We start from the raw sequence: 12,475 nt of genomic DNA, 5'->3' as shown, positions 1-12,475 counted from the left end.
ACAACAGTTCTCATTGGATTCACTCTTTTAGATTAGTCTTTAGCATTAAAATGGCAAAACCTGGGAGGGGAGATCGGGATGGGGAACACATGTAAATCCGTGGCTGATTCATGTCAATGTATGGCAAAAACCATGACAATATTGTAAAGTAATTAGTTAGCCTCCAACTAATAAAAATAAATGGAAAAAAAATAAAATGGCAAAACCTTGTCAAAACTTTTAAAATAATAGTGTTTACTAAGTCACCTTATTCAACAGAGTAAACAAAGTGTTCATGTGTATCTTTTGAATATAACTTGAGTGTTTATTCTGTATACTGTTAAGCTTCAAATGCTTTTCAAAATTCTTTTTTTTATTGTGATAAAAACTACAACATGAGGTCTACCTCATAGGAAATTGTTAAGTGTATATTATTGTTAACTGTAAGCACAATATTGTACCATGGTTCTCTAGAATTTTTTCATCTTGCCTGACTGAAACTTTATACCCATTGAATAGCAACTCCCCATTTTGGCCTCTCTCCAGCCCCTGGCAACCACCATTTCTATTTTTATGAGTTTGACTAGAATTCTTATAAGTGGAATCATGCAGTATCAAGTCCTTCTGTGACTGGCTTGTTTCATTTAGGGTAACATCCTGAAGGTTCATATTATAGCATGTGATAGGATTTCCTTTTTTTCTTTTTTTTTTTTTATGGCTGAGTAATATTCTGTTGTATGGATATATAACATTTTCTTTATTCTCTGTTGATGGATAGTTAGGTTATTTCTACCTTTTGGCCATTTTGAAAAATACTGCATTGAACATGGATGTACAAGTATTTCTTTGAGATCCTGTTCGTAATTCTTTTGAATGAGGACTTCAGCGTGGGATTGCAGGGTCATACTTGGTGTTCAGCTGCTCAGTCGTGTCCAGCTCTCTGATCCCGTGGACTGCAGCGCGCCAGGCCTCCCGTCTTTCACCGTCTCCCCGGGATTGGCCAAATTCATGTCCATTGAGTCGATGATGCCATCCAGCCGTTTCATCCTCTTGTCCCCTTCTCCTCTTGCCCTCAGTCTTGCCCATAATCAGGGTCCTTTCTAATGAGTCAGCTCTGCGCATCAGGTGGCCAAAATATTGGAACTTCAGCTTCAGCATCAGTCCTTTCAATGACTATTCAGGGTTGATTTCCTTTAGGGCTTGACTGTTTTGATCTCCTTGCTGTCTAAGGGACTCGCAAGAGTCTTCACCGCAATTTGAAAGGATCAATTCTTTGGTGCTCAGTGTTCTGTTCAAGTCCGTTGCCTGTTTTTCTTTTTCTTTTTTTGCTATTGACTTATAGGAGTTCCCTGTATATTTTGGATAGTAATCTCTTATCAGACAAATGGTTTGAAGGTTTTTCTTCTATTCTGTAGGTTGCCTTTTTCACTCTTGTTTTCTTTGCTGTGCAGAAGCTTTTCACGATGTAGTCCTAGCTGTTTATGCTTGCTTTTGTTCCTTGTGCTTCAAGAAGTCATTGCTACAACCACTGTTAAGTATTCCCTCCACCCCCATGTTTTCTGGGAGTTTTAGCTTCAGGTCTTACTTTTAAGTTTTAAAAATATTTTTGTGTATGGTATAAGATGAAGGTCAAGTTTCATTATTTTGCATGTGGATATCTAGTTTTTCAAGCACCATTTGTTGGAGAGACTGTCTCCACTGGTAAAGATAATTTGACCATATATATGTGGATTTATTCCTGGGTGTTATATTCTGTACACTTGGTCTATATATTTGTCTTTGCATCAGTACCCTACTCTTTTGATTACTGTAGCTTTGTAATGTTTTGAAATCAGGAAATGTGGGGCCTATGGGTTTTTTGTTACTTCTCAAGATTGTTTGACTATTCTGGGTCTTTAGAGATTCCATATAAGTGTTAGGTTTGGTCTGTTTCTATAGAAATTACCACTAGGATTTTAACAGGAATTCCATTGAAGCTGTAGATCACTTTGAGTAGTATGGCCATTTTAACTACTAAGTCATCTAATCCATGAACAAAGGGTGTTTTTCCATTTCTTTGTGTCTTTTAATTTCAGTGTTTTGTAGTCCTCGGTGCAAACAGATCTTTTGCATCTTTGGTTAAATTTATTCCTAAGCATTTTATTCTTTTTGATATTATTGTGAATTTAATTTTCTTCCACTTCCTCTTTTGATGTTCTTTGTTGGTGTGTATAAATGCAAATAAGTTCTGTATCATGTTGTTCGGTCGCTAAGTCGTGTCTGACTCTGTGACTGCATGGACTGCAGCATGCCAGGCTCCTCTCTTTGTCCTCCACTATCTCCCAGAGTTTGCTCAAATACAACTTTATTGAATACATTTTTATTTGTTTTAACGGTGGTTTTTTTTTGGGGTGTGTGTGAAATCTTTATGGTTTTCTTTATACAAGATTATGTCATTTGTGAACAGAGAAAAATTTTTTCTATTTGGATGCCTTTTATTTCTTTTTCTTGCCTGATTACTTTTGTTATATGTTCAGTATTGTGTTTAATCAGTGAGAGTGGACATCCTTACCTTGTTACTGACCTCAGAGGAAAAGCTTTTCATTTTTTTCACTGTTGAGTATGATGTTAGCTGTGGGCCTTTTAAAATATGACCTCTGTTGAGATAATTTCCTTCAGTTTCTGTTGAATATTTTTCATTAAAGAGAGTTGGATTTTGTTTAGTGGTTTTTCTGCACCAATTGAGATGATTATGTGATATTTGTCCTTCACCATAAAGGTGGTGTATCACATTGGTTGGTTTTCATGTGTTGAACTAACCTTGCACCCCAGGAATAAATCCTATATATAGTTAGGATGTATAATCCTTTTAATGTGCTGTTGAATTTAGTTTTCTAGTGTTTTGTTGAGGATTTTTGCCTCTGTATTTATCAGGGATATTGTTGAATTTTGAGATGAATTAGAACAGTATATCCCAGTCTGCTTTTTATAATAATGTTTGTTAACAGAGTATGTTTATGGCAGTTATCCCTTTTATTTCAGTCCTCTGTTATGTGAGTAGATGTCTGTGTATATATATACACATATATATGTAAATACACATTCCAGTTTTCTTATATAGATGCTGAACTCAGACTTGCACATCATCACATAATAGTTATTATAATTAGTACCATCAGTGATAATACTTGTATAGTACATACTGTTTCAGGCACTCTAATATGTGTATTACATATATTCATTTAATCCTCACAACAACCCTTTTGCAGTAGATACTGTTATGAATACTATTTTATAGATGAGAAAAATATTTAGTAACAAGTAGTAGTAGAACTTACTGTTTATCTGGATTTTAATCCACACCATCTGGTTGCTGTCTCTTCTTTGTAACTGTTAGGTGTATTGCCACTTGCAGTTAACTAGAAGGGGGTCTGTTTAATATATATCTATATTTTGCTATTAATTAAAAACATTTTATTGGCGTATAGTTGACTTACAGCATTGTGTTAATTTCAGGTGCAGAGCAAAGTGAATCAGTTATACATATACATAGATCCACTCTTTTTTAGATTCTTTTCCCATATAGGCCATTACAGAGTATCGAGTAGACTTCCCAGTGCTACACAGTAAGCTCTTAACTAGTTTTTTTTTTTTTTTTTAAGTTATTTGTTTAATGTGTAGTAGTGTGTATGTTTTATATGTAGTAGTCCCTATCTCCAGAATCTGTTTAATTTAGAACGTTGGCTTCTGCTATTTTGTTACTGGTGGAACCAGATAACCTTTATATTATCCAAAATATTCTTACTTGAAATCAGTGCTTTTTAAAAATAAGTGCTTCAGGTTTGAGGCACCTGTTCTTTTAAAAAGTCTGTTATCTTCCTGGGCTTATGGCTGTGCTTTGGGTATTTGAGGTTGCTGAAATGAGGGATCTAACAACTAGCAGGCATGTAAATTATATAGATATTGAGAGAAAAATAGTGAGGAATAGAGGTTTAAAAATTTATGTTGAGTCTGCTCTATGTGGTTGTGCCTCACAAGGCCTGATCAAGTCATTGCATAAACTGCTTTAGTTTACTAATACTGCATTACTTTATGCTAATATACAAGAATACTAATGTCTTTGTATACACAGTACAAGTGAGACCTTCTGCTTTATGTAAGTTTCACAGTAGATTCCTTTTCACATTAAGATTTTCTACTAAAATTAGTATGTGAATTAGTTTAAGCTCTGTCTTTTGAAAAACCAGTTCTTCTGGAGCTTAAACAGTTGTTTTTGTCACAGCATGGTTATTTTGAAGAAGATATTTATATAAAAAGATAACTTTGAATGATGCTTAATTCCAATAATGTTACTTCATTGAGGCTAGTAAAGGAAGATGGTTAATTTTTTATGTGGATTTTTGACCAGCCTTGAAGTATGTTTCTTTTCTTGTACTCCTGTTTTTTATATGTAATACTGAAAATACAAAGATTATTAATTATACTCTTACAAACAAAAAATCTCTAATGAGATTATTTGAAGTTTAAAGGACATAATTTAACATCACTTTTGTAAATGATGGAGAAAATGTTATCAGTCTGTTTAATCAGTTCCTTTTGAAAATGAAGATTTGTTCCTTTTAATACAGATTTAATTTTGTGGATTTGATTATGCAAGCTCATAGTCATTTATCCTCAGTTTTTAAATTCAGAGTGTTAAAGCCGAAAGGTCTTTTTCATAAAGTTTATAGTATATTGATTTGGCAGTAAACTAACTTGTACTGGGGTGGGGTGATTTACATCTTTATCCCACCCCGTATGCATTTTTATACATTTTGCATATATTTTAGTGTGTAGTACTGAATTAGATTCCACTATGTTATGTAATATTTGGTATACATACAGTATTTACCTTCATATAAAACCTGAAAACTTGAATAATGACACTCATCTGAAAACTCACCAGTTTCACCTAAATGAATAAGGACTTTTATCCCTTGTTGTAAGCTGCCTGATTTTCATTGTTGGAAGAATGTAGGGCATGAATCAGTAGTATGAGGAATAAAGAACAGGTTGAATTAACTGTATGGATTAATAAGTTAATATAAGCCAAACAAGAGGTTTAATTTCTTTTCTTGGTTGGTAAGAGTTGCCCAGAACACTGATTGTTGATTTTGTATCAAAATAGGACAGTGGCTCCATATCTTCCATTGGCATGGTAGGAGCATAGTGGTAATATAAATCAGATATTGTGTATCTTGGTTTCCCAGTTGGTGCTAATGGTAAAGAATCCAATTTATATAAATTATTCTTTGTGATTTTTAGTTTTAAAATGTGATAATCTTATAAGGATGCAGAGTAAGATGGAAATAGTTGATCTTTTTCTCTTTCCTCTAGTCTCCTACAAAAGCTGTATATAATGCTAGACATTGGAATCATCCAGACTCGGAAGAACTACCTGCGCCACCAGTAGTAAAGCCTCAGAGTGTCACAGTAAGTGAAATATGCTTTTTAATTTCATGTTTGTATGAAGAATATTAAATTAAGCAGTTGCTATCTTCATTTATAATTTGAAAATCTCTAGCTTTTCTGTTTAATAGTTTATTTTCAACTTCTTCACTGAAATTTAGTGATTTTAGTTTAATTCACTGGCAAAGTAAGGATTGTGGGCAGGACAACAGAAATTCTGGTGTTAACTAGGTTATGAATGAAAGCCTTAAAAATACTGGACAATTCTTGATCCACATTTTATGGAATTTTTAAATGATTGAGAGCTATATCAGCATATCCTACACTGATCTTAAAGTGGCTTTGAGTGATTAATTTGTTTTTCAGAGCAGAACTTTTTTCTTGCATTATAGTAATACCTTTCAATTCAAAACACATTTGAAAAAGATTTTTAGCAAATTATTTGCTCCAGAATAACTGGTAGGATCATGCATTAATACTTACAGAGTAATAGTGACACCTCAGTCATATGGAGCTGTCAAAGAATGAGTTCTTTATAGACAATAAAAAACAGGGATAGAGATCATTCTAAAATGTAATGTACAGTTCTCTGTTTTCTTGATATATTAATTAAGCTCCTTTTACTAGTATTAAGCCATTATTGTGCATATTAGGTATTATTGTGCATGCTCTTATGGCTGACTTTTCCTACCATGAACTATGGACTCCTATACTTTAAAAGTTCTTTTGTCTATCTGTTGTTGTTTGTTAATGCTATTTATGTATGTCATTTTGGTTCTGTATTCCTTCTAATGATTCTGGAGATGGATAACTAATTGTATGAAATGTTAGGTTGAAAAGACCAGAATAAGCTCCTGAGTGGTTCTTTGTGAGTAAAACACATAGAAGTCTTACCTTATAGTGCATGAAAGTTTTGAAGTATCCCTTATGACCTTTCAGAGGTCTCCCCCTACCTTTGAGGGGGAGAATTGGGGTTTTATTACTCTTAAACTAAATTTACCAAGTAGATGAGATGTTACTATTTTTATATATTTATTTAGAGCAACTAATTTAATACCTTTATTAATAGGTGAGGCTGTCTTCAAAGGAGCAAAATCAAAAAGATGATGGAGTTTTTAAGGCTCCTGCACCACCACCCAAAGTGATAAAAACTGTGACAATACCTACTCAGCCCTACCAAGATATAGTTACTGCACTGAAATGCAGAAAAGAAGACAAAGAAGTAAGCATCCATATACAGTTTTACTGCATGTGGATAGAATTTTGTATGTAATTTAGCCTTTTGATGTCTTGAGCACATATCAGTAAACTGATACTGAGTTTTGAACCACGAACTTACCTTGTCCTACTGCTACCAATGTTTTTAAAACACTTGTTGGTTGCTATCTAATAAACTTACTTTATACACTTTTAAATAAAGCAGAGCAAGTTCATAGATTTAAATATGCTACTTCATAGTTACAAAAGAGGTGGACTTATTTTTTCTTGGCAGTTGTATACTGTTGTTCAGCACGTGAAGCACTTCAATGATGTGGTGGAATTTGGTGAAAACCAAGAGTTCACTGATGACATTGAGTACTTGTTAAGTGGCTTAAAGAGCACTCAGCCTCTAAACACACGTTGCCTTAGGTAAGATCTTATTTTTGTATTTGAAAATTGTATACATGCTCCTTCTCATTAAAATTTTTTAGCTCAGTGGAGCCAAACATTTGCAATTTGTCTTATCATAGGTGTAGGTTATAGCCAGTGATGTTAAAATGTGATTGATTTCTTTTAAGGGACTTGATCCTACAGGGACTAAAGAAAGTTGGATGATACAGCATTTTAGCATAGCATAGGCTTCAGTTTCCAGATGCTTAAAAGTGTTATGCCAAAGAATCTTTTCTTTTTTAGCACCAGATTTTATACATGCAAGTGATAAATGATTTAAGCATGTTTTGGTTTGGGTCATCTTTTGCATATATAATGGTTTGAATATCTTGGTTTGATTGAATTATCCAGTCATTTGGAGTATGTCCAATTATATATTTATAATTTTTATGGATCAGAGACATGGAAGACACCTGAGATTTTTTTGCTTTTCATGGTAGCAGTAATATAAAGAGTACACTGAGGACAATCATGTATTATTTGTGTTTTTTTAATATAGCCTACCTAATCACATACTGTGCATCAGTAAGTATTTAATAAATTTGGTTTGCCCATGTCTTTATATTGTGATTTGCATGGGCAATGCTTTGACACACATAAACCCCCCACCCCCGAGCACTCTGTTGTTTATTTAGGTATTATGCAGATTTAAAAAACACACTAGCTATTTTCAGTCCCCTTAACCTAGTCTGTTTTCTTCTAGTGTTATTAGTTTGGCTACTAAATGTGCCATGCCCAGTTTTCGAATGCACCTGAGAGCACACGGAATGGTAGCAATGGTCTTTAAAACCTTGGATGATTCCCAGCATCATCAGGTATTTAAGTTTCTGGGGTTGAGAAGCATTATTTCAGAATTCTAGTTTATATTTACTAAATTTGTTTTTGTTGTTTAGTAGCTAAGTTGTGTCCCACCTCTTTTTGCAACCCCAAGGACTGTAGCCTGTCAGTCTCCTTTCGATAGGATTTTCCAGGCAAAAATAACTGAAGTGGGTTGCCATTTCCTTCTCTAGGGGATCTTCCCCACTTGGGGATTGAACCTGCATCTCCTGAATTGGCAGGCAGATTCTTCACCTCCACCAGTGAAGCCCCATATTTGCTAAATGTTTAGAAAAACTTAATGCCAGAATTTTTTGCTTGATGAATCATTTCAGACTATTTGCTCAACATTTTTTCCTCCTTGTCAGTTTATACTGTTAACCACTGTATGACATGACATACCTACCGTACTGGATATTTAGTTCTGTAAGCATTGATTACCTCAAATCAGAAAGTACTGTTGGGGGGGCGTGCAACTTTTAGTACTTTGTGATACTAATAGCATGAATAAAAACTTTGGATATTAAAATTTTAAATATTTTGCTTGGATGTTGAATCCCATTGTGAAAAGGAATCATATCCTCAGTTTCATTATGACTTGACACTTTCTCTTAAAAAATAGAGCATATTTACATATAAAGGTTAGGTTTAACATTTTCAAAGTTAGAAAAAAATCATTACTAATCATCAGTGGTGGTAATTTGAAATGGCTTTATAATATTTTTGTTCAGGAAAATTATATTCAAAGTATAGATTAGGTGACAGAATCTAATACTGAGTCTTCTGAAACTGAAAGCAATACACTTAAGTCCAAGTGAAGATAAGTCAGTTACCAAGTTGTAGCAGGTTCAAAACAATGAGGGAGAAGAGAAATAAGAATTAATGTGCTTTTTTACGAAGTTATGAGAGGACCAAGGCACTAATGTATATTCTTAGTGGCAGTGGATCTCCAAAGCCTTATTTCCAAACATATTTTGCTCTGTAAGCAGTTAATTAGAAACCTAGTTTGAATTTTGGGGATTTAAAGTTTAAATCTTTAGATAGTTAATTGTGTTTCTGTGCATTGAAATTCATGTAAGATCGAGTACACTTCAATTAAAATAGATATATAGAAAAAATGTTTTAAGTACAAAATATCCCAAATGTTGGGAATTATTCTAACATAGACCTTTATGTTCTATTAATGCTTATCTATATCACCTTCGGTACTTGTAGATTTTATAAGCTGAATGTGTTAACTACCTGATCTGAATGATTTTGAGAGCTCATGATATTAATGATTTTTTTAAAAAACTACTTGGTTCAACCAGACCTGATAGGTTTATTTTAAAGAAATGAGTCTAATATGTTTCTTTGAGCATCCTGAGTTTATGTATTAACACAAACCCAGCTGTGTTTATTTTTTAAAACACATTTACATTATTGATTTTAAATGGAAATTTGACTTCACTATATCATAAAGAACAAAGAGTGAAGTATATTATAAAGTAGAATTAGATAACTGAAAAATGTCTTGTAAAATCTTCATTTAGCACAGAATGGCCAGAAAAAATATAATCCCACTTAAACATTTCTAGCTCTGAGACATTCGTATAGGGAATGTCTGTAGAAAGGAAAATTTTAAGCAGTGGTGCTTTATGTATTTATTGAAATCACATTTCCCTAGAATATTTTAAGAGGGAGATTTTCACTAAATAAAACATTTTCAAGGTTTCTAAATGTAAACAAATGTCACAATAGTCTTTTGTTGCCTGAAATTGTCACTAATTGCTTACATTAACTTTTTTTCCCCTTTTTGGGTCTGTTGAAGAATCTGTCCCTTTGTACAGCTGCCCTCATGTACATACTGAGTAGAGATCGTTTAAACATGGATCTTGATAGAGCTAGTCTAGATCTGATGATTCGACTTCTAGAACTGGAACAAGATGCTTCTTCAGCTAAACTGCTGAATGAGAAAGACATGAACAAAATCAAAGAAAAAATTCGAAGGCTTTGTGAGACTGTACACAATAAGCACCTTGATCTAGAAAATATAACGGTGAGTTCCTTCCTTTGGTTGTAAAATGAAAATGTCAGTTTTTTTAAAATGTAGGAATTACATTTAGGCTATTAGGAACTTGAATTCTTAACACTATATGGGTTTTAGGAATAAAGATTTAAAGGATCTTCAGAAAGAGCCATATTCAATGAGCATTCATTTATTTCAGAGTATCTCAGGATGTCTGATTTACTGTTGCAAGGGACCAAGACTCAAAAAGAGGATTCCTAGGCATGAACTGCTCCGTAGAGCAGTGTCCTTCATACTCAGGGTCATGGCCATGGCTATGCTTATGCTCAGTACAACTCGTCATTTAAGATGATTATGTTGCTTTTGGTTGATTTTAAGTTTCACTTTCCTTTGGCTTTTTTTTAAAACTTGTAGAATCTAGAATATCCCCAAAGATTAGTAGGCTAGTGGAAGATAACTGGCCTTGTCATTTTGAAAAAAATAGGATTATTTATTTATATATACCTGACTTTCAGACAGTTGCAACATTATATAATTATTGGTTTTTCTACTCTCCACTAAACTGAAGACTGCAATATTTGCTTTCAAAAATTACAGAATGCTTTGTGCTAGCCATATAATGAATTAGGATTGTTAATCTTCTTAGTTAAGGTAGAGTAAGGAATAGATTCAGATAGAGTGGGAGTTGAGGGGGAAAGCAAGTTAACATTAAAAGACAGGATACAAAATTGATGTCTATTTAGTACTTTCACTAATATTAAGATTAGAAAAGAGCTATTATGCTCAAAGTGAATAAACAGTTGTTCTACCTCACCAAGCTATTTGTATCCTAATTTTAAAATACATTCATAAAAAAATAAAATTCATTCATACTTCTAATTTTAACACTTTTAGAACATATACTGTTTTTTTTAATGCTATAAAGGCATAAGTTTGAGCCTATAATTTTTATTTGCTGCATAATTGAATAAATACAGCTTTTAAAAATTGTTACTATCATCATCATCATTTTGTCTCACATATTGTTGAACATTTAGATTCTTTGCAGGCATTTGCTCTTAAATAAAGATGATAAACTTGCTTGTTGAATTTTTTCCCATCATTTATTGAATTTACTAGGATGGTAAATACCAGTATAATAACTGTGCTATGTTAAGTAGTTAACTCACATGATTAAAACCAGAACACACAGTTGCTAATATTAGGATGTGGGGCCCCCCCCCCTTCAGCTAATCCTGGGTATTGTGTTTGTTTTAAATTTTAACAGTAGGCATTGTTTTGTACAGTGACTGTCTCCTGCACATCATTTGTTTTATTCATTATTCAACCTGTTCCTTGAAATATGTTGCTATTCTTAATGTACCATGGAAAGATATTTTTAAATATTAATATTATAATATTAAAATATAATTCAGATAACTGAGCTCACAGTTGCTGAATAGTATTCTGATTAGTGATTTGGTTGTGTTTTAACTCTTTGAGAACTATTCCAGTTTCAAATAAAGTGTTTGAATTGTAAGCTATTTTAAAATACTAACATATACTGAATGTACCCTAAAATACCAAACAGTCCTTTTTATGCCTATAGAAACAAACAATAAAATTGCTTTTTTGCATCAGATCTTAACGAATGTTTGTTGTATTAACATCAAATTACTATGCCCCTTTCTTCCTAAGCAAAGAAAGCCTCATTAGTCTTCATTTTCACTGCTGTGACTCATGAGCTAACCCTGCCCAAACTGATCTTATTACTCTTTCAAGGACTCAGAATGAGAATTGAGCAAAATTAAATCACTTATTGTGGTGTTGAATTCTAGATCTGTATTTGTCACCTTGGACATCAACCTTGTTCTTTTTAAAGTACAGAGTAAAATCTGTAAGGTATAAAATAAAATCTCTTCTAAATCAGTAATATTAAGATTTTTGCTGATGTGTTTTTTGCATTTCTAAATCTAATTTATATTCAGTTCAAAATAGCCCAGCAGGACTTACTGTAAACTTGCATCTTTCAAAGCGTAAGCTTTGGGAAGATAACCAGGTCTTTTCAGCTTTGTTACATTAAAGCATTTCTTTTGTTATACTAAAGTTCCTTTATTGTCATAGGAACCAAGTTGCCCTTTTTAAAAGAAATGCAGTAAAAAGTAAAATTAACAATTGAAGGCAAATGAAGGGATGGAATAAACCTAACGTGGTTTATAAAGATGGCTCTGAGTGTTCTTTGCTTCCTCCAGTAGTAGTCCTAAATCATTGTTTATATATCATTTTGCCATAGAGGCCAAAGTATCCAAGCTGCTAATAACCCTGTAGTATAAAGTTTGAAATTGGTGAATATGAAACCCTAAAGAAGGAATTTTGTTCAGAATAGATAAGAAAATATATAGAACAGTAAGAAAAAGAAGCTACTTTACATGAATATAAAGGGAAGAATATTTGACAGGGGACTTACAGTAAAAGAATTTACAGGTAACTGATAAAATATGTGAAAATAAGCTCATTTGCTATAGTTAGAAAACATAAAGCAAAGCAATAAGATACCAGTTTTTACCAGTGGACAAAAATTTTGACACACCCACACCTTGTTTCTGGAGTATTTCT

The 12,475-nt window shown here is 33.0% G+C and overlaps 1 protein-coding gene across 2 annotated transcripts in view; it reads left to right on the top strand.

Annotated features, from left to right (window-relative positions):
• WAPL (WAPL cohesin release factor) overlaps window positions 1–12,475 on the top strand; it is a 75,970-nt gene that overhangs the window by 48,594 nt on the left and 14,901 nt on the right. For both annotated transcript variants that reach the window (XM_065922738.1, XM_065922737.1), the window contains exons 5-9: window positions 5,335–5,430; window positions 6,476–6,628; window positions 6,899–7,035; window positions 7,760–7,871; window positions 9,683–9,910. In XM_065922738.1, the coding sequence (XP_065778810.1) occupies window positions 5,335–5,430; window positions 6,476–6,628; window positions 6,899–7,035; window positions 7,760–7,871; window positions 9,683–9,910 (726 nt within the window). The remainder of the gene's footprint in view (window positions 1–5,334; window positions 5,431–6,475; window positions 6,629–6,898; window positions 7,036–7,759; window positions 7,872–9,682; window positions 9,911–12,475) is intronic.

The sequence above is a fragment of the Muntiacus reevesi genome, chromosome 2, assembly GCF_963930625.1.
Source record: "Muntiacus reevesi chromosome 2, mMunRee1.1, whole genome shotgun sequence".
In the NCBI taxonomy this organism is placed as follows: Eukaryota; Metazoa; Chordata; class Mammalia; order Artiodactyla; family Cervidae; genus Muntiacus; species Muntiacus reevesi.
This window is presented reverse-complemented; position numbering and strand designations above follow the sequence as displayed.